This window comes from Scardinius erythrophthalmus (assembly GCF_964197995.2).
Source record: "Scardinius erythrophthalmus genome assembly, chromosome: 15".
Lineage (NCBI taxonomy): Eukaryota > Metazoa > Chordata > Actinopteri > Cypriniformes > Leuciscidae > Scardinius > Scardinius erythrophthalmus.
In genome coordinates, this window is record NC_138235.1 from 23,943,499 (window position 1) to 23,966,924 (window position 23,426).

The 23,426-nt window shown below is 36.0% G+C and overlaps 1 protein-coding gene across 2 annotated transcripts; it reads left to right on the forward strand.

The window, feature by feature from the left end:
• Positions 1 to 1,405: 1,405 nt before the first annotated feature.
• iffo2a (intermediate filament family orphan 2a) lies at positions 1,406 to 22,919 on the forward strand. Of its 2 annotated transcripts, none has more exons than XM_081387657.1 (9): positions 1,406 to 2,203; positions 12,690 to 12,750; positions 13,106 to 13,204; positions 15,225 to 15,401; positions 15,569 to 15,714; positions 17,477 to 17,675; positions 19,113 to 19,202; positions 19,279 to 19,415; positions 19,838 to 22,919. In XM_081387657.1, the coding sequence occupies exons 1-9, from the start codon at positions 1,656 to 1,658 to the stop codon at positions 19,959 to 19,961; spliced, it is 1,581 nt and encodes a 526-aa protein (XP_081243783.1). In that variant the 5' UTR covers positions 1,406 to 1,655; the 3' UTR covers positions 19,962 to 22,919. The 2 variants fall into 2 exon arrangements, with proteins under 2 accessions (XP_081243783.1, XP_081243784.1); XM_081387658.1 differs by having other exon boundaries at positions 17,507 to 17,675.
• The last annotated feature ends 507 nt before the right edge of the window (positions 22,920 to 23,426 follow it).

A 23,426-nucleotide genomic window follows, 5' to 3' on the forward strand; every position in this document is an offset into this window, starting at 1 on the left:
CCAACAAAACGCTTACTGCTCTTTATACCATCATTAAAGGGGGGGTACAACGGTGTTTCATGTATTTAGAGTTGTTTACAGTGTTAAAGAGATGGATACTCATGCTTAACATGGCCAAAGTTTTTTAAAAATATTTTGGACGAATAACGGAGAATTTCTGTGCCGAAAATCTTACTTCCGGGTTGGTACAAGTTTCGGCTGTTTTTTTTTTTTGACCGTGGATCTAATGACGTAGACCAGAGTGGAACTCCTTATATGAGCATTTCTCCCGGAAAAGCGCGACCACGCACCTCAACGCGCTTCAACAGGAAATCATCGGCAGCGCTGCATAGTGTCTCCAAAGTGTTTTTGGTGAGGGAAAGCTTACCAAAGAACCCAGCGTTAGGAACAGAGGATGCAGAAACGAGTTGTGTAGACTGTTTGTTCCCTGCATTTCGACGATGAATGTTTTATAAACAAAGCCCAGATCGACGGATTCTCTCTATGGCTCTGGCTTCGCCCACACGGCCCGCCTCCAGACGCTCGTTTTTTTCCGGAAAGACTCGGTACAGCCTATTTTCTCTTATAAATATAATAAAACTAAAAGACTTTTTGGAGATATGAAGGATGCAATACTACTCATAGGTACTCAAGATTAACAGGAGATTGAGTGAAAATGAGCATTTCACCCCCCCTTTAAGAAAATGTAGGGGTGCATTTGTTCACTACTTGGGTTTGAGTGGAGGTTTTTCATGGATTCCTTTCTATAATCAAAATGAAACTATTTTTTTGTAAAAAAAAAATTTTTATTATCAACTCAATGTATGACAATATTACTTTCATCCTGTTATATTCCTTTAACTAATAAAAGCCTTCCTCTGGGAAGTGACATCCTTTTGGTGGGAAAGGAAAAGCACAAAAACACAAGAAGCTATTAGCAGTGGATTCTCTGAGTATTAATTCATTTATATTTAAGCTATAAAAGTTAACAAAAAAGAAAATTGTCGAAGCATGATCACAGCATATGTCTTAGTGTTCTCTAGAAATATTTGTTTAAATTGTTTATTTTAATTTATAAAGTTCAAAGAAAGTACTGTTGGAATGACCCCAGTATCATATTTGTCAAGATCAGAAACAAACAAAGTTCTCTTTTATCACAGGAACACTGTATACAGACGCCAAATATTTAATATGTAAATACTTTTAAAATGCTACTGTTCAGTACTACTGCTACTAATGCTACTGTGTGTTTCTGTGTATATGCCCACGCCCCTCATGTAATATGTAAATTGAAGGGGCGTGTCTTAAAGACACGGTATCCAATGCGACTCATACTGGAGGGCGGATAAGACAGATATGTCTTCCTCTCCTCCCGTTTTCCTTCTGTTGGTGTGCGGCTATGCTCAGACTGGGCTGAAACCTGAGTCTCTACGGCAAGTTGAGACCAATAACCAGCCCATTTCATCACCAGCGGATGGTAGGAGGGCAGCTGAGAGTTCATAAAATGTATACCGGTCACTGCGCTTTATCCGGCCGCTAGAAGCGCGAGCATGGCCTATTACTTGTGTGATATTAGATAAAGGGAGTGCACCTTTGCGTCCGAGAGCATGGAGGTGACGTATGCTGCTTTACAGCATCTGCAGCTTGATGCGTAGAAACATTGCTCACGGATAAAGATGGATTTACCTCGTCGTTTTCCAGACCCGCTTCTCAACCCGATACTGTTCAATGAATCCGCTGCTCCTCTCGGTATGAATGAAGCGTGTGCGACTGGGAGCGGGTCCGGCGCCATGGCAACCAGCGCGTTGAGAAACGATTTTGGCTCCAACATTCATGTGTTAAAAACACTGAATCTCCGCTTCCGCTGCTTCCTTTCCAAAGTCCACGAATTAGAGCGCAGAAATAAGTTATTGGAGATCCAGCTGCAGCACGCCCAGGAGCAATCCCGGTACCGACTGCTGTTTTCCCGGGATAAAGCGGTCCAGACGAACCTCGAACTGCCTTATTCAAACGCACTGTGTCAATCGAGACTCCCCGGTAAAATCTGGAGTTTCTCGCACACCGCCCGATGCGGAGGACGGTTCGAGACTCATCAGGGGCCTGGAGTGTCCTGGACTCATCCAGACGGTGTCGGGGTTCAGATTGACACCATAACACCTGAACTCAGGGCCTTGTACAATGTGTTGGCCAAAGTTAAGCGCGAGAGAGACGAGTACAGAAGAAAGTAAGTCTAGCTTGAGCTTATTTCAAGTGTTTTCCCTACAAAAAAAGTGAGGAAGCTCATTTCTTTATCAGCATTTTTTTGTAATTCAGGGGAAATGTGGTTACCGCAGTATTTGTTATCTACTCCAACAAAATTCTGGTGACTTGATGTTAGTTACCAATGTCATAAATAAGTGGAACAAAATGAAAGCTTGATACACTAATTGGAGATGCCATATTAATGTATAATAGTTCGACATTTAAAACCATTAGCCTAGACCTTTTTACAGTAACTATTGTACTTTGGCCACAACTACATTGTAAACAAATAGTTGGTTTAACTTAAAAAAACAAGTTCCTGGTTGTCTTAAAATTGATTTCATTGGAATTAAAAATTTGAGTTAATACAATGAAGATTGGAAACAGAAACTCTGTAGTTTACTCTAAACTCTAAATAGTAGCCTATGCTATCTTCACCACATTAGTTATCTAAGTTGATTTGACAAAAGATAAAAAGTTGTGATAACAAATCATGAAAATATTTTTTTACAGTGTAGTTACCATACGTGTAGTTACACAGAACATTTTTAAAAGTTTTTATACATCATGGAACGGGGGTTTCTTTTGTAACATTTTAGTTGGATGTTCGTCTAACATTGTTTAAACATTACTGCATATTTGTTTCAGAACATTCAGAGAACATTTAAAAGTTATGTTCCCATAATGTTGGCAAAATGATAGAATAGAACATTCCCTTAATTTTTTTTCACTATACAATCACATAACCAAGAACAAACTGGACATTTTAAACATTCAGAAAACAATAGCGTTTTATATCTTAATGAGAACAGCAACATATTTTTGTTAGTAAAAAATAACCCTTCTCCTTTCAAAAACAAGAACTTTTCCCCCCTGTGTGTTCATAGTAAACAAGACTGTGTGTTTCCTTTCTATTTTATATGGCTGTCCCTGGGGTATAGGTTTTTCATAGTGTCTTAAACAGTAAGGCTCTATGAGTAACTCCTGTATGTTCTCTAGTATCTTATTACAAAGCGTCCAGTTTGGATATGAAACCTGAGAAAGCAGGGGTGACATTTTATCAGACAGAGACATTAGCTTTTTCTCTCTTCCAAATGTGGATCTCTGCAAAATCTTCCCATTCAATATGAGTCTGTGGGAACTGCCCTAGAACTTCAGTAGAATCTCTTTACAGTTTCTCTTTACACCTTTTGGGACCATTAGTCCAAGTAATACACTCCCACCCATTCTGTGTGGGTTTGGTTCATACATTGGGAATTTCCCCCTGATTATATTCTCTGTTAGACTTTTTGAGGTGTGTCATTCAATTCATAGGCTGATTCAACCATTTATTTTTGTCATTGACGGTGGGAATGATCCATTACATGTTGATTTAGAGGATACATTCCCTGTTGTTGTTGCTAAAAGACGCTTGGTTTTTGGGTGTGTGTGTACTGCTGGAAAAGTGATGAACAAAACATGTGTCAAATTCCTGAATTCTCCGAGCACTAGTGTGGGGACTCATTCATTGCTCAACACAGATATGTTACTGTAACTTTAAGGCATTTCCGGTCATCTTGAAGTCCCAGACATGTTTTCTCACAATATCTACAGTAACCCTGAATTGTTTCCCCAGACTGTTCTTCTTGGCTGTGTTGTTATCATAGTTTGTTTCAGTGGCTGGTGTAATAGTAATATAATAGTCTGGCTATAGAAGGTCTTGAAATTTTTTCTCATCTGCCAGAACAGAAGTGGACTGTCTGTGAGAAGAAGTGGACAAATGAGCCACACAATGATTCATTTCCAGGTTATGAGTGAGGTGGAAACCCCACTTTATAAAGAGTGTCTGTATCCTTAGATTACTAAGCTTGCAATACTGTTAGGAATGGGCTATTTCTTTGATAAATGCTTGAGTAAATAGTCATACTGTATGTTCGACTTGTCTTTCCTTAAGTGCCCAACATAAAATTAACTTGCTCTGCTGTCATCTCATGTTTGTTTTGGCCCTCAGATAGAGTGTCACAGTAGCAGCCGGTGGGTTAGGATGGATGTTGGTGGTCTGTTATATTAAATGCGATCTGAAACAGGTGGAAAGTGTGGCATCAAGCTCATATGCAAAGACTGTCTCCTAGGAAATCATTTAAACAAATATAAAACAGGTTTATAAATTAAGCATGTGTTTGGCAACCAGCTTAATGTTTGGTCTAGTGTTCTTTAAAGTACAAAGCAACTTGGAGCCAAATTAAAGAAACTGCAAACTGTTAAATAGTTTGCGTTTGCTGATTTTAATCGTATCTGGCTATTTTCAGAGTTTTGAGTTTCTGAGGTCAAAATTACATTACTAAAGTCAAGAATTTTGAGCCAAAAACCATTATTGTTGAAAGGGAAAAAAGATATTCAACCCAGTTATTTTCATGTCTGTCTAACATACAAATCATCTCGATACTGATTGAACATTTTGGGTAGCTTTGCATATCTAGAGAATGGAGTCATTCTGCTCCACCCCTTGGAGTTTCGCGCGAATTCTTCACCCATCCTCCCGTTCCATTGGAATTCTTTGTCTGATTAATCCTTTGTGGGAATTCCATGGCTTTGATAGAAATTCAGGTTTATTAAACTGTTCTGGACATCTCAATAAATGTTTTCCTCTTGTATTGTTAAGAAACTAACCCCAAGTAAACCGAGAACACTAAGTCTCTTTTGGTGTTGCGTAATATTTTAATTGGTGTCATGTTTGTAGATTCATTACCATTTCTAGGGCATCGGTTTGGATTGATTGTGCCTTTTTGCCTAATATGAGACCGAGAACTATTTAAAGTAGGCATGAGAGAAAGATAGGCTAGTCTTTTCTTAACTATTGTGATGTGTATATGAGTGACATGGCTTCTTGTACAAGAAGAAAAACTAGTGCAGGACTTTACTGTCCATCAGGAATGGATTGGATCGCTGTATCATTGTGATTTGCTCATGTGAATGACAGGTTGTCCCGTCCTCATGCCCCCCCATTTTCACACATTTCATGGTGACTTTAGATCATATTTATCAGCCCATCATGAATTTTGTGCTGGGAGTCAGTTTATCATTTCTGAGCTCATGCCACATTTTTGTGAAATCAACTCAAGTTATAAATCTTTAGCACAAAAGCCATGCATTCTGCAGATGACAACTTTGAGGAACACACTCTTTCAGAAGGTGTTTTATAACCCCAGCAGATGCTCTCCACTGACCCGTGTGAGTCGGGCTGTAAAGTTCTGGTCAGGGATGTTGGCTGTAGCTGCATGTGAGGGATCACTGGTGTGTAAGTGAACAGGAGGTAAGCCTGCAGCAAAGTGAGATCATCTCTCCAGGCAGAAAATGATTTAGTAGTGCTGCCTCACTGGGCAGGAACTCACTTCTTCCCCCCACTCATGCTGGGAGTCCAAAATCATGGGCACTAGAACATTCTGAACATTTTTACACATCCAAGAAACGGCTGTCAACTGGTATGAAATAAAAGCTTTTATTCTTGAATGTAAGACATATTTTAAGGTACATTTTTGTTTTAAAACTTCAGAATGTGTGTGTGTATATATGTGTGTCGGGCAGAAACCTCATATCTCCAAATTAAAGCACTACTTTTACCTTTGTATTGTAAACAAGCAGAGAAAGTCCAAACTGTGTGTGCCACTTATACATCACTTATATATAAATCAATGGGCTATTGATGCTAACAAATTATTCAGGCTTGTCAATTTTCCTGAAAGAAGTTTTTTCTCCTCAGCTAGCAAGTTTTTTCATGATGATGCACATGATTGACTTTCAAAAGATTTTATTTCTGCCAGATTGCTGTCAATTATGTGGTAAATAGATTTCTTAGAGACTGTGTTTATTGTGCGGGTTTGTAAATGTCCATCTAGTGTACAGACAGATGGAGTAGACGCTGCCAGCCAAGACACTATGCATTTAAAAACTGAACCTCAAAAGCCCTGGTGACGCAAATGCTTAATAAAAGCCTGACTGTCATGCTGGTTTGGATATTGACTGTTCCCTTGTGAAAAAGAAGTACACTTTAACATGCTTTTAAAAAGAGAAAAGAATGTACTTTAAAAGAATATACTTAAGTGTGAACTGAATGTAATAGTTTTTTTAAATATACAAGTGTACATTCAATATATTTAAACCCATTTCTTTTTCACAAGAGTTGCTTTTTGTCCTGATGTATGCGAGACCCCCTGTACCACAGAAGGGAGGGGTTTAGATCATGTGTCTGAGATTCTTGAGAGCTCTGTATCGATCTGAAACGCAGCTCGCTCCTCCTCTGATGTCCTGGGTGTGGACACAGATGTGCACTACTGAAGACCCACGGGACTGTCTGAGACTGATCGTTATGTAGGTCAACTTTGCACATAATGTCAGGATGTTTATTTAGCGGTCGTTCTCTAAGGCAATAAACATGATTTTGACATTGGAAAGTTATTAACATGTGGACATTGTAAAAGTCAGTCCTGATGCTAGAGTGATGTGGGTGGTTGCTATGCAGTTGCCGAGATGTTTTAGGTGGTTTCTTACTGGTCCAAGTTAAAACAGTCCACCCTCAAGTAAGCATCACCTTTTTTTCAAATACATTTAGCTCATGGTCAGAGGGTTTAGGACAGAAGAATGTTGCCAAGAGCTGATTTTGGCAAAGGAAACAGACTAATGTTCCCTCACTAAAATGAAATGGAGTATATAGCCTGAAAGCCTTTTTTTTTTGTGTGTTCGGACACGAATATTGCATATTTACTGTATTTACTGTGTACAGCTATCATTGGATTTTTCTTGTTTTTTAAAAGGAAATGCATGCGAGTCATTATCCAGCAGCAGGCAGGATATATAATGTACAGGAATTAATGAGCCCACTAAGTCCAAATGCCTAAAATTGACCTGGCACGAGGCCCTCGTTTTATTCTTATTTTTACATTTATTTTTAGAGAGACTGAGCTACAGTTTTATAACTCAGTATTGAACAATTTCATCATAGTAGTCATGTGAAAAATAAAAGATAGCCTTTTGAATTTTATGGTTTTAAGTATCAGGACATAATACAAAAACATCTATATAGCAGGCCTTAATATTAGGTAAATGCAACCTCAGATGCATTACAACACATGACACATTACACTGTCATTTTTTATTTAACAAAAATAAAGCCAAAATGGAGAAGCCATGGGTGACAAACTAAGTACACCTTATGATTAGTAGAACCACCTTTAGCAGCAATAACTTGTCATTTTCTGTACGACTTTATCAGTCTCTCACATCGTTGTGGAGGAATTTTGGCCCGCTTTCTTTTCAACGTTGCTTCAGTTCATTGAGGTTTGTGGGCATCTGTTTATGCACAGCTCTTTTAAGGTCCTGCTAAAATATTTCAGTTGAGTTGAGGTCTGGACTTTGACTGGGCCAGTGCAACACCTTGATTCTTTTCTTTTTCAGCCATTCTGCTGTAGATTTGCTGGTGTGCTTGGGATCATTGTCCTGTTGCATGACTCAATTTCGGCCAAGCTTTAGCTGTCGGACAGATGGCCTCACATTTGACTCTAGAATACTTTGGTATACAGAGGAGTTCATGGTCAACTCAAAGACTGCAAGGTGCCCAGGTCCTGTGGCTGCAAAACAAGCCCAAATCCCAAATCCAGCGTGATGGACATTGCATGAGGTGTTTGTGCTGATATGCTGAGGTCGGTTTCCAGGTCGCCAAACGTGGCGCTGTGCATTATGGCCAAACATCTCCACTTTGGTCTCGTCTGTCCAAAGGACATTGCTCCAGAAGTCTTGAGGATTGTTCAGATGCAACTTTGCAAACCTAAGCTGTTCTGCCATGTTCTTTTTAGAGAGAAGAAGCTTTCTCTTGCAACCCTTCCAAACATGCCATACTTGTCCCGTCTTTTTCTAATCTTACTGTCATTAACTTCAACATGTTAATTGAGGCCTGTCGAGTCTGAGCATGTGTTGGACTTGTTTTTTTTGTGCAATTTCTCTGAATTGCATGCTGACCTTGGGGTGAATTTGCTGGGATGTCCACTCCTGGGAAGATTGACTGTTGTCTTGAATTTTTTCCACTTGTGAATAATCTCCTTCACTGTAAAATGATGGACTTCAAATTGTTTGGAAATGGCTGTATAACCCTTCTCAGATTGATGGCAGCAACGATTTCTTGTCTAAGATTGTCGATGTCTTTCCTCCTTGTCATTGTGTTAACACACACCTGAATGCTCCTGACCAGCAAACTGCCAAAACTTCTGCTTTTATAGAGTTGGTCACACTTCCTGATGATCAGTTAATCAAAGGCATTTGATTAGCAGGGTCTGTATAGTATAATAATATTGTTGAAATTTCACTTTTACCATCGCCCAACCTCGTTTTGACTGTGAATCATTATCATTTTATGGATTTATTGACCAGTGGTGTTCCAATTCCAATGCAGTCCATTGTTTTAAAATGGCTAATAAACCTCTTTGATCAAATCACTTGAACACTTATACTGAACCTTATAAAAAAAAATCAAAGCAGAGTTCAGAGATCAGTGTCTCAAGTGAAAGTTTAACAAATGGGCTGTATCTTCAGAAATTAAGCAGAAATATACTTGCTTTTTGACATTTAATGCGCTGCGAATGAATGTCCATGAACAGAATATGGTACATTCCTCAACAAAAGTGGTTAAAGAACAGACAAATAAAGAAAGCAAGGGTACTCATTTACATGCCTAACATACCACTGAACTCATTTCTTTTTTAGGAAACATCAGTCAACTCCATCTACACATGTTTGCTTGAAAAGGTTTGGGAACCTTTTGGATCACAAAATCAGACACTGAAAAAAAAAACTGCTGGAAAGAGAGTTTAATGAAATCTTAGTTTGTGCAGAAAAGGCTTTTTTTTTGGTGGTTTGACTTTGCAATGATGTATACTTCATCTCAAACTGAAAAAAAATTGTTACACTGCAGGACCCTAAAATGAACTGATTGAAGGGAAAGAGGTGTTGAAAAAATGTTTGAAATAAATAATGTGACCATAAAACCTTGTATACCTTATAGATGAAAAAAAAAATCAATATTTTTAACCTGACAATCTTAAATAACTAATTTATGGAATAAATAAAAGATAGCTCATTTTTGTTTTAACCGTTAACTATTTGTACGTAAAAAAAAAATAAAAATAAAAAAATGCCTGAAAACATGTAAAGGAATAGGTGGTGTCCCACTTTGGGATTGGTTTAGAATTTAAAAAGAGGTCATTTACATACCTAACATACCAGCTTAGACTGCAGCTTTCTCTGCATTTTGCCACAATTTCTGTCTGCAAAATATGTTAAGGGGGCAATAGGTTCTCCTGAGATACAAATTTCTGAGCTTATATTATTAAATGGACTGCATTTATATGCATTAACCGTTCAAAAGTTTGGGGTGGGTAAAATGTTTTAATATTTGAAGGTCTCTTATGCTCAACAAGAAATATTTCATATTATTTATTTATCAATGTTAAACAGTTGTGCTGCTTCATATTGTCATGGATACTGCACATTTTTTCAGGATTCTTTGTTTAATAGAAATTTCAAAAGAACAGCATTTATTTGAAATAGCCTATAAGTTTTTTGTAACATAAATGTCACTTTAGATCAGTTTGGGGGTCTTCTCTAGATTCCGCTCTTTGGTGGTCGCATCTGATCTTTGTGATAATCTCACTCTGAACTCCTGTTTCGAGTAAATACTAGGTGAGATGATGTCTCTTTGCACTTCAGGCATTTCAGAGATGGTGGACAAATGAAAAAAGGGTGTGTCTTTATGTGGGACATAATGCTTTGAAGGTCTTCACAGGTGCTATCATGATGAACCCCCTCATGGTCACCTCACGTTATCACTCTGCCCTATTCATTTGTACACTTTTGAAGCAGTTTAAGATTACAATGGGACACACAACTTTTGAGCTACAACAGATTTACCCCTGTCCTTCTCTTTCCTCATAATAGCTCTTTGAAACATTGGCTCAGTTCATTTGAACTCTCCCATAAACTGAACAATGTGTATTTAAATTGACCGACCCGATCTCACACAATGGGAGAATTCACAGCAATGTGTACAGTGATGGCATAGAGTGAAGAACAAAGAAAGCGCCTCTTCATTTTGTGGTGTGTCTCATCTTTCTTTTCATAAATAGCAGCTCATTAAAAAGTTTTAATCCTGTGCTTATTGTTGACCAGGTGGGCATTCACAAGCTTTCGATATGCAGTATTCATCTACATTTGCTCATGCCATTGTGAGAGTTTCCGTTTATATTGTGTTCAGTGTCTTTTGGATGAAGTGGAAGCTCAGTCTATGCTGCAGCAGAGGAAATGAGAGGAGTTTGATTCTCATGACCTTGGGCTGTTGTCTAGTCAGCTCCACTGGATCCCAGTGACATTCAGAGAGATCCACACTGACCCTGCACTGTCTGAACAGCCAGATCCATGACGTATCTCCACACCTGGATCAGTTCTATATGGATCTAGATTTCTGACTCTCATCTACCTGTGGCTACTCCTTAACCAATAAAACGGTCTTTCTCAAAAAATGATAGCTGTTTAAAAAAAAAATGTTTCAAATGAATGTTGTTCTTTTGAACTTTCAATTCATCTTAGAATCCTAAAAAAGAAAAATATTAAGCAGCACATCTGTATTCAACATTTATAATTATAAGAAATGTTTCTTGAGCAGTGAATCAGCATATCAGAATGATTTCTGAAGGGTCATGTGACTCTAGGACTGAAGTAATGATGCTGAAAATTCAGATTTGCCATCACAGGGATAAAATGTATTTAAAACAATTTTTTAAATAGAAAACTGTTATTTTTAATTGTAAAAAAAAAAAAAAAAACACATTATTACTGCTTTTACTGTATTTTTTAAAATAAATAAATGCAGCTTTAGTGAGCATAAGAGACTTCTTTCAAAATCCGAAAAAATCTCACCGACCGCAAACCTTTGAACGGTATATGCGTATTATATGTTTATGGGATTGCACTTTCACTCTTATACCCTGAGAACTTTCTCCACTCTTGTTTTCACTGAAGATCCACAGCCTCCACATGCTTTTCATGCCTGGCCTACAGATCAGCTTAACATAACAAGTACAACTCTTTGTACTAAACAGATGATCCCTTCTGGATCTTGTCATGTTGAGTCAGCACTTGCAGGTGTCTTGATGTCTGGACCGTCACACAATGCAAGAGTAAGACTAATGGAGTCTATAATCCCTTGAGCATGTGAGAAATCAAAGGATTGGGATCTTATAAAACAAGAGAAGCTGTCATCCCTTAATCCAGCCGATGAGGAATCTTACTGCATAAATGACTACAGAATCTGACGGGGAATTCCGCAGCATGTTAACACTTTGCAATAGACAGGTGGTTATTTAAACCACTGATGCATGAATTATTATTATTATTATATTTCTTTATCGAGACATTGTCATATGGATAGTCATCCGGTAATTATACTGACCCAAACCTACTTCATTTTGATATGGACCAAACAAAATGATTAAGTGACATTGATTCAGTGACCGCATTGATAGATTTGGTTCAGTGAAGGATTTGTCAAGACTTTTTGAACTATTCACAGAAAGAACTGGCACATTTGTATGGGAATCGGATCACACTGTTTGCGTTATACGTGTTTGATTCACTAAAAATAACTGGTTCATAAGAATCATCTGTTTGTGAATCAGACTCCGTTGACTGTTGTATGTTTATTTAAATGCGTTACACGAGGAATCTATATAAATACATTTTACCCGCAGTGTACAATCATTTTAGTGTATCACATTCAATATAGATGCCGAATTCACAATTATAACTCGGGTAATTATAAAATCTTTAGACATCATGTGACAGAAGATTCAGTAGTAACAACACCATAGATTCACGGATACTGAAAAGCAGTGTAGGTAATGCCGAATAGATTTTGTTTTAATCAGACACCGTTAAACTCTGCTTCTGGAACAAGAGCAAAGAAACCGGCACAATAATTTACCTCAAGCATTTCTCCTGCAAAAGTTAAGCTTTTATTTGCATATCCTGCTTTGCACTACAGTCTCCATAGTGATTTAAAGGGAGCTTGCTAGTGTTTTCGGGGAGTTTTAAAGTTATCAGGAAGATTCTCAATGGTCAGTGGCAGAGGGAGGATACTGATGTTTTTCTCAAGTCTCTTTTGTATACATGATGTAACTGAACAAACATACTTTTGTGGTAAACCTTTACATACATATGGTTTTTTAGAGTTGTGTACTTGTATACAACTATATGTTGTATGTTTTTTAAAAAGCAGTTTTGAATAAATGGTAAATACATTTTTATTTTAAATAACTTTCATCCTCTTTTGAGCCACTAATTATTTGTAATGTAATTATTTGAATGACTCCAGATCAAGACTTTATTACACTATGACAAACTGTGCACATTTATTTCAAGTACAATCTGTTATTGTGCTTGTATTCCAGATGGGAGGAGGAGGTGTCCAAACGTCAGCAGATGGAGTCTTTGGTGGAGACTTTACAGGAGGTGAGATCTCATCCTTATTACATTGTGACTGTGTTAATGTTTGATATCCATACATCTGCACCGATGCATGTCTAGCTTTTAGGTAATTCTATTGTATGGAAGAAAATTCCCCACCCACTCTGTAAAAATATATTCTGAGACCAAGTAAATTATGCAGAAAAAACAACCAGAGTTGCTTGATTACTGTAGTTTTGTAGCATGGAAACTTAACATTAAGTTCAGTCAAAACATTTCATTAAAATAATCAGGTAAATATATTTAACTAAAAAAAGCCATGCAAACTATTGCCTTCATTTTCACCCACTCATTTGTTTTTACAGTGCACAGCAAAACTTTCTAAATGTTCTCCTTACAGAGTGTTCAGTCGTCTGAAGCATTGCAAGGAGAATTGAATGAGAAGATGGATCGTCTTAAAACAGAGCTGGTGGTCTTCAAGAGCCTAATGCCTCATGATGTAAGTGTCCTGCTTTATCTGGTATCAATTTCTGCACACTACTAAAGACATGCAAAACATGCAAATATCCATTTACAACAGTACCTCGTTTAAAATAGTATAATTTGACTGCACCTGTGAGAGATTAATAAAGATTACAAGATTGACTTTCAGGGAAATAAAGATGAACCCATAGGTAAATAACTCTGGCATTAGACTGAATAGATACCCATAGATCTGTGTGGACAAATAAGCAATGAAGCAGTCAGGCTTCTGGCCCTGGAACAGATGCATATTGTTCTTTACTGTTGAGTAGCTGTTGCTGAGTCCCAGTAATAAAGCACAGCTGACTGCTGCCTCCCTGGATAATATGTTCCTTAATGTGAATGCACACTGTTACAAAGCATTTCAAAAGAAGCTCAACCATCTGTTGTAGCCAAATGAATTTAGAGAAGTTTATCTGCCTTTGAGGTTTTTGTAATGCTTACTAACCCATACAAAGTAGTGTAGTGCTGTTTATGCACAAGTTTCTATAATAATATAATTATATAATACAGTACATGTAAAAAGTTTGGAAACATTACTATTTTGTAATGTTTTTGAAGAAGTCTCTTTTGCTCACCAAGGTTGCCCTTATTTAATTAAAAATACAGTAAAAACAGTAATATTGCAAAATATTATTACAAATTAAAAGAACTGTTTTCTATTTTAATATATTTTAAAATGTAATTTATTCCTGTGATCAAAGCTGAATTTTCGGCATCATTACGCCAGTCTTCAGTGTCACATGACCCTTCAGAAATCATTCTAAAATGCTGATTTGGTGCTCAGGTAACATTTCTTATTATTATTATTATTATTATTATTATTATTATTATCAATGCTAAAAACACTTGTGCTGCTTAACATTTTATTTTAACATTTTAACTTTATTATTATTCATGCAGTTTTTATTATCTAATATTAAAGGCACAGTATGTAAGTTTCGCCACTAGAGGTCGCTTATTCATAACAATAACACAGGCGCAATTTGATGACGCCGTAAATTAGCGTGGAATCATGGGAGTTGTCGTCTTCACCTTGGGCAGAAATTCTGTTCATGAATGAGCTAATGTATTAAAGTTATATTAATATCACTGTGGTGTGGGACGAGAGCCTGGGACATTTTACGTTGCTGCTTTATAATGCTTTATCTGACGAATTAAAATCGTGGGGTAACGCAGCGCTGTTTAACTTTGTCAAAACAATCATACTAAAAATATGTTTGAGTGTGTTGAAATTATTTTAACGTTACTCTGTGCGTTCGATTGGTGGTTGTATGAGACACTTGTTGCACATTGCAGTAAGCTAGATCGATATTAGAATATCATATTAATAAAAGCTGGATGACTTGTGTTGCTAAATGGCATGCAGTTCATTTTAAAATATATTGTATGGTGGAGAAAATGCTGTTTTACTGTTATTACAAATAAAGCTCTTTCTGATTATGCTGTTAACCACTCGAACAACATAGTGTTGTCTCTGTGGCATGGTAAAAACAAGAGATTCAAACAATAAGACTAACCCGATAAAGTTATCCAAACAGTTGCTCACCTGCAACTAATAATAATATATTATTGTGTATATATATATATATATATATATATATAATGTATATATGTATGTACGGGCCATTACACTGGTTAAAATGACTGATTTCTCTGGTTTTGAACATTGTTGGAAGCATTTGGTATAATGTAAGTACATAATTCAACAAAATATATACCATTGTTCTAGTGGTTTTAGGATATTTTAATCTAAAAATCTTACATATTGTGCCTTTAACTGAGGCTGTGTAGAATATTTGCATTTGTACTTCCACAGAGAAGATTTTTCACACTACAGGGCTGTTTGCATGATATTTCTATGTAACATTGCTTAAGTATGTTGTGTTAAGTTTTTATAAAGCAAGAGAGGTATGTTTTCCTGTTCCAGTTTTCTGCTGAATCAATGCATGGCGAATTACGTCTGAAATGTCTCACTATCATGCATTTTTGTATAGGAAGTGTCTGACTTGGACACTAAAATCCAGGAGAAAGCCATGACGGTTGATATGGACATCTGCAGACGCATCGACATCACAGCCAAGCTGTGTGACGTGGCACAGCAGAGGAACTCAGAAGACATGAGCATGATATTGCACGGCAGCCCATCCAGAGCTCCTCCCGAGCAGAAAGGGGTACGGAAACTTACTCTCAATAGATTCTGATGATACCTTCCAATTTACTGGAACATTGTGCAAATTTGGAGCTCAAATTTGATTTGCAGTACATGGAGTTTATATAACAGCTTATCATGCAATTTGAATCTTTCAGCAATCAGAGAATGTGTGTGTGTGTGTTGTAGGGGATGGCGGTATGTAGGAGGAAGGAGTGTAAGGGTGAATCAGAGGAGCAGAGACTGGAGACTGATGTTGATTCTGTTCACTGTGAGGAGGACATGCCTGGTTCTCTCAATATCACTGATGAGATGAAGAGGATGCTCAACCAGCTGTGAGTCTTCATAGTCATTAGAGGAGTGTTTCTCAACTGGTGGGTCACAAGACTGTTTTGAGTGGGTGTACCGTCAAAAAAACATGTTTTTTCTGGATCGAGACTTTAATTTTGAAAGACGTGAACGAAAGCTTTTGACTCTTCTGTCAGACTCAGTTTAAAGGGATAGTTCTCCCAAATATCAGTATCATTTACTACTCACCCTCAAGTTGTTCCTAACCTGTATGAATTTCTTTATTCTGCTGAACACAAAATATATTTTTAAGAAAATGGGCAACCAAACAGTTGATAGTCCCCATTGACTTCCATAGTATGGACAAAATACCATGGAAGTTAGGAGGCAGGATATCTTTATTTAACAGTTCAAACTAAATAATAATAACGCGTTAAACACTCAGTAGCACAGAATAAACACAGGAGAGAAAGACCTACACAAGCAAATTTACTTTGACTAGAGAACAGACAAAGGATGAACAGAAAATGAGGGCTATATATACAGAGCTAACAAAGGGAACTAAATGAACAACAGGTGAACTTAATTAGTATTTATCTGGTGCACACAAACACACACACACATGGAAATTGGGGTGTGTCTCAATCAGCTCCCGAGCTCGTGAATCAGTAAATTTGGTTCAAGAATTCGGGCACTGGTAAAGGATGCTGGCTCACCACACATTGGTTAACTGATGGCTCTATTTCCGGCGATGTGACTACGTCCTCATTGTACAACATTATTACTGGTATTTACAACAGTAGAGCTGATATCTTTCTGACATTACTTGTAATGATTTTTAAGGACATTATGATAAATACTTTGCTTGTTACATACATGTGCAACATTTCAGCTGTAAATAAATTATAAATGTTAGCTAGATTGTTCATTACCTGTCTAAATGTATGTTTATGCAGCTGAAATATAATTAAATAATGGTTTGTATTTTAACATCTATCGCATGTCAATTATGTGTAGTGAGTTAAAATTTCGAGCTTCAGAACTTCCATTAAGAGAACATGGTGAGCATGTCGCACCCTCGGTCAAAATACACATTCAAGGAATAGAAACAAAACAGAACCAAACCAAACCAGAATATATAAGTTATATATAGAATTTTTCAGGAATTAGGTCAAATTAAAAAATATATATATATTGGGTCACGGCCTAATGACCATGAGAAATTGTGGGTCCCACCGTCAAACCAGTTGAGAACCACTGCATTGGAGGGTACCTTCTGATGGTTTTGTGTGTGTGTGTGTGTGTGTGTGTGTGTGTGTGTGTGTGTGTGTGTGTGAGAGAGAGAGAGATTTATTATTATTATGTTTATTATTATTGTAGTGTTTAGTTCATTTGTTGTTTGTAAGATCATTAAGGGTTTATAACATGGAAAATAAAATGCTACAAAAGTATAGAGTATGGACTTTTGTATGATCACTTACTGCCATCTTGTGTACATATGGGGAACATGGTCATTTTGTGTGCTGTGTATTTTCCTATTTGAGAGAGATCTCTTTTTATATTATTTTTATGTTCAATTACTATTATTTTTCTTATTAATTGCTTTAATTAAAATCTGGATATTAACTTGTTTTTCTTATGTTCATTTGTTCTATGTTATGTATTATAGTCTTTTGTTTGTTATCTTTTGTTTGTAATCCTTTAGATTGTGGATCTGTTGATTTTCCTTTCCTTTTCTTCTCCTTGTGTCTCCTCGTTTCCTTTTCTTTTCTCTTCCTCGTCTGTGTCTGCTGCCTGTCTTGTGCGCAGAGGTTGCTCAGCTAATTGGTTTGTTGGCAGGCGGGAAACGTTCGAGTTTGACGATGACTGTGATAGTCTGGCGTGGGAGGAGACGGGGGAGACTCTTTTGCTCTGGGAGGATTTCAGTAACTACAACAGTCTCACCACCGCTGCTACAGGCACCACAGTGTCCTGCGCATGTGACTCTCACGGAGAACCTCAGGAGCAGGTGAGTCAGCAAATTTGGATAAAAGTGCTAAATGATTCAAATGTAATGTAAATGTAATGTCTATATAGGCAACTACTGGAAGCACACAATTAAATTAAACTAAATACAGTAGGCAACACCTCTGTTAATGCTCACTCACAAGCATAAGAAGCATCACACTCATATTAGCTAAAATACTACCTTTATTTCTGTGTGATATTTTTAGTACTTTTTTTGTAATTGTTTATTATAAATACATTATACGTATACATTTAATATAAACTTAATTATATTTAATTATATATTTATTTAAGAATTCAAGTATTTAAAATACTCAGTACATTTTTTACTGACCATCAGATGAATACTTTTATTCAGGAAGGATGCATTAAATTAATCAAAAGTGAGACGTATATAATGTTACAAAAGCTTTCTATTTCAAATAAATGCTGTTCTTTTAAACGTTCTATTCTTGGGGGAAAAAGCACGGTTTCCACAAAAATATTAAGCAGCACAACTGTTTTCAACATTGATAATAATAAGAAAATAATAAGAAATGTTTCTTGAGCAGCAAATCAGCATATTAGAATGATTTAAATTCGACACTAAATACTGGAGTAATGATGCTGAAAATTAAAATATATATATATATATATATATATATATATATATATATATATATATATATATATATATATATATATATATATATATATATATATATATATATATATATATATATAAAACGGTCATTTTAAATATTACTGTCTTAATGTTTTTTTTATCAAATAAAATATGAAACTCATCCGGAAATAACAAACAGACTTTTTATCACTCTTAAAACTAGACTTGATCAAGTGGTCTACACCAGATGTTGTATGGGTCATACAAGTCTGACCCCTGCTTTTTTGCTTAAAGGTGAAGCCCCAACTTTATGTATGTTTTGTAAGATCTGTCAAACATATTTTATTGGATTGTCCTGGCCTTAATACAAGCAGAATGCTCTTTTATGAAGTTTCTTCACTTAAGGACATATTTAATAAGATTATGCCTGAGAAGGTTTTGGATTTTTTTATCATATGTTAATTTAAAAAAATCTTGTATAATATGACTTGCTGTTTTTGTTTGTTTTGTTTTGATTGTATTTATATGATATTTGTATTTTTGTAATTTAATTTTTGCCATGAAAATAGCTTTGAATGCTGACATGGCATTAAATAAAATAATCTGAATCTGATCAAATAAATGCAGCCTTGGTAAACAAAAGAGCCCTCTTTAAAAATGTTTTTATAAAAAATAATTACAGAACCCAAACTTTTGATGGTCTATGTATTTTTTGGATGTTTCTTGTGGCTAAATGCTGTCTTACTAATATTGACCATTACTGGGTGTACAATAGTACAAAATGTATGTTGACTCCTGAGAATATTAATAATACATAATGCATTATCCCGCCAGGATCGAAGTCTAGGTAGCCTCATAAATGAAACAGAATCCATCTTTAAGACCAGAGAGCAGGAGTACCAGGACACCATCGGAGAGATTGAGGTGAGAGAACGTATGTGAATGACACGTTTCAGCTGATATTTACTTGAGTTCAAAAACCGCTATCTTCCTCCCGCAGCTGGAACTGGCCACGGCTAAGAGTGACATGAACAGACACCTGCATGAGTACATGGAGATGTGCAGTATGAAGAGAGGGCTGGACGTCCAGATGGAGACCTGCCGGAGGCTCATCCAAAGCACAGCCCCCACCGGCAGGTTGGTTTAATCGTATCTTAGTTTTAGCAAAACTTTAAAGTCAGCATGAAATGGAAGTTGTGGTAGACTTTTCTTCCCTATTGTGACGTACATCCAAGTGAAACGGCTTCTCGAACAGGAAGAAATGTAGGGCGGTACTTAATTTTGTCCATCTGGAATTGATTGGACGGTTGTGGTTTGCTATTGCTGTGATGTCATGTGAGTGACAGGTTGTCCCGCCCTCACGCCAGTAAACATCATCAGAGAAGAGAAGTCACTGCAAGAAGGAGGGGAAGTTATTATGATTAAACATTTTTAATTATCCATTTTGATTTAATGGTGACTTTAAAATGAAACCAAACCGAGAATGTAAAGTAAAACAGTATGAATCTCCACAAAGGCTTTTAATGATTTATGTTCACGTCCTCTGTTTTCCAATGCAGACAGTCGCCCTCCTTCAGCTCTGTGGCCAGCAGCGATTCAGGAAACACCGATGACATCCAGGATGAGCTGGAGCCTGATGGAGAGAAAGAAGGGGCGGTAGAGATGAATGGAGAAGTTAGATGATGATCAGCCCTGTGTCTTTCTGGTTTCTCAGCTTCTTTGTGAACCAGTCACTCTTTTAAGTCTCTGGTCACCTTTTCTTACACAGTATGGATGAGTGTGGAATTTCAGATTCCCAAAGAGTAAGTATTGGTGCTTTATATGCTGTCTTAAAGCAGGACTAGCTGTGCCCTCTTCATCAGCACTGCCAAGGCATGGCTCCATAGTCTTCCTCACTAGCTTTAACTGATGTCACACTCTTTACAGTGTGATGAATACCATATATAATAATGCATATTATTATAAATAATATTATAAAATATATCATCATATAATATGGTAACATTTTACAATAAGGTTTCATTTGTTTCACTTCTACAGCATTTATTCATCTTAGTAAGGGATAATGTACATCCAGCTGGTTGTTATCTAAGAACCACCCTGTCCGGGGTTTATTCTGAGATAAAAACAGACTGGATGTACATTATCCCGCTTATTACACGGCTACTTGCCACATAAGTAAATAATTAGACACGAAATATTGATCTTCGTTGAAATATTTGATCAGGTTTTTAATAGCAAAGCTTCCGCAGAGAGAGCAGTTGCTAGCGCTGCAAGTTCAAACTAGACGGACATTTAAGAGATACGGTATACAGTCATTCATACCACTTATTACACAGCATTTCGCCACATAAATAATTATGGATTATACTGATTTCAGATTAAACCGTTTTAAAATCATACCTGTTTGTATTTTATAATCCAACATTGTACAAAACAATAGTCACAAAATGGCAGCAGCTGCATTTGTATGAAATGAGAGAGCGAGTCCACAATACTGGATGGCATAATAAAATAACTGTACACAAAATATTGATTTGACTGAGTTTTAATATTTTATTAGCTCGCCAAATGCAAAACTTCCAGGAAGAAAAACTGTTCCCAGCAAGCGTATAGCGCAGCTGACTTCAGTAACCCAGATGAGCTTGTGTTAACTGTTTTCAGCGGTTGTTATCGAGGAATAACATACTTGACCAATCAGAATCAAGCATTCCACAGAGCCGTGTAATAACGTTAGTTAATGCACTGTGAACGATCATTAACATGGACATTTTTGTTAACATCAACAGAGTTATATTAATAAATGCTTTAAAAATGTATATTGCTCATGGTTAACTGATGTTGTAAATTGTAAAGTGTTACCTATAATATCAATATTATGATAATATATTAAATATAAATATTATTTATTAAATGCATAATTTCTGCTATCTTGCTCCTTTGTTTACATGAATCTAAAAGGCAAGTTACACACCCATCAGTTTAAATATCACACATATTAAAACACATTATAGAGGAAAGTATTCTTCTACATCGAGCTCTGGAATACATTCAGGCTTTTAACGTCACAACAGTCAGTAGATCAGCCATGCAGTATACTTCACAAAAATATCTTGAAATATCTCACCAGTTCAGATGTTTTCACCATATAATACTGTTGCTCAACTAGACCACCGTGCACTAAGATCTATGCAATAATCTGGACTGATGTGACATTCTGTGATTCTTTTAGCTGGAACCAGATTCAGTATGTGTGAGTTGATGATTCCCCTTAAGTGCGGTTTTGCCTTTGTTTCTTTGTATTGGCTCTTTCAGTGTTGGAAAGTAGCAGTAAAACCCAAACTCATGTGCCTACAAATATGCTGTATACACTGTCTTAGTTGCCTTATATTTTTCTCTGAATATATTAAGGACATGCTTTGCTCTGTTATAGACCATTAAATCCTGAATCATATCTTTAGTACAGATGATGACATATAATAAATGTCTAAGATGTTAAATGGTGTGACATGAGATTTTTAGGATGATCTCAAGCCATACTATATCTGTCCTCAGGTGTTGAAAGGTTTGGTCAAGCTGCAAAATAGATACTGAAAACTTTGCTATTACGTTTAGTTCTGTGTGTGGGTCATTCTCATGAAAATGTGCTATTTGTACACTTGTTCCGTTTGAAAAAATATTTAAAGATTAGATTTTAAATACCAAGTATCAAAGTACATATGCTAACCCTAAAGCACTACATTATTTCAACCATATTACAGCAAACTGATGTACTTATAATAGAGAGTAGATTCTGTATGTTTAGTATAACTGACTTGAAATACATTTATAACATTTAAAAACATAACTATTGTAATAATAATGTTTTGTCAGAAAGAGAAAATGTCACAAGACGCTGAGACAAATTCTACATGTCTCAGAAAATTATTCAATAAAATAAAGGTCTTTTTTTTACAGTATAATAGTGATAAATGGGGACCTGTAAATGTCAAACAAGCATTAAGAATTAAAATTGTTTTATTTAAAATAAAAAATATATATATATTTGCATTTCAAACAGTCAAATGAATTGTTTAATGGGACTAAGTCATGGGGAAGCACACTAATGAATGAATGTCACTTTCTAAGAATGACCAACACACTATCCCCTCCCCTCCCACAAAATATGATTTTGGCTTATTATTCGAGAGGTGGTTTCTAAAATTGAAATTATTATTCATTATTTATTTATTTTATTGTACAATGAATAATTAGCTTTATAAACTAAAATGATGTTCATATTAGCATATTACTTACATTGCTTTTATTATGTTTGTTAATTTTTTATTTTTTTTGTTTTGTTTATTGCATAAACATTAATTATTAATGAATTGCTTTTAAACAGTATCTGGGTGATGGAGGTTAAGTTTTGCTATTATTGCCTTTTTTAATTATTGGAAATGAATCATTCCGTATTTTATAGTATCCTCTATTTGGTCATTCAGATGTTGTATGTTGATACAATTTATGATTTAATATTTGCCTTAAATATGGGCCATTCTAATAAAATGTATTAGTTTGTGCTATATACTAAATAAATAGCTGATTGATATTGAGCTGAAAACAGCATGTCTGGAAATGAGAGTTTGTTTTTGGAAATCTGGAGGACTATGCAAGTCTTATGTAGTTGTACTCTGATTTTATGCTGGTTTTAAATAAATAAATTAAAAACAGTTTGCCTTTTCAGTCTTTTATGACACTATTTTTCATCCAAAATCTACTTTTTAAACTTTCGATTCATCTTTGCAGCATGCAATGTTTATTATATCATTATTTGTGACAATGAATGTTCTTTGAGCTTCCCAACAGATTTCACATGGAAATTTTAGTTTTGCATGATTGAGCAATTCTCACTTATTTTACATGAATTTGCCTGTCGCTTGTGTGTTGAGGTTGTGTTTTAACACATCTCTAGAAGAGAAATGAAAACTGTGGTCTCTTTTATAGGTCAAAGTTCTGGGAAAAAGATATTGAGACAGGCAAATTCATTCCAACTGGTTCAGGCGGTGATACACAAATCACACTTCAGAAATACAGCTTTGTTTTGCCATCATTATAGTGTCACATTCTGTCAACATTTTTGGGTGAAATATCCTTTAACAGCATAAG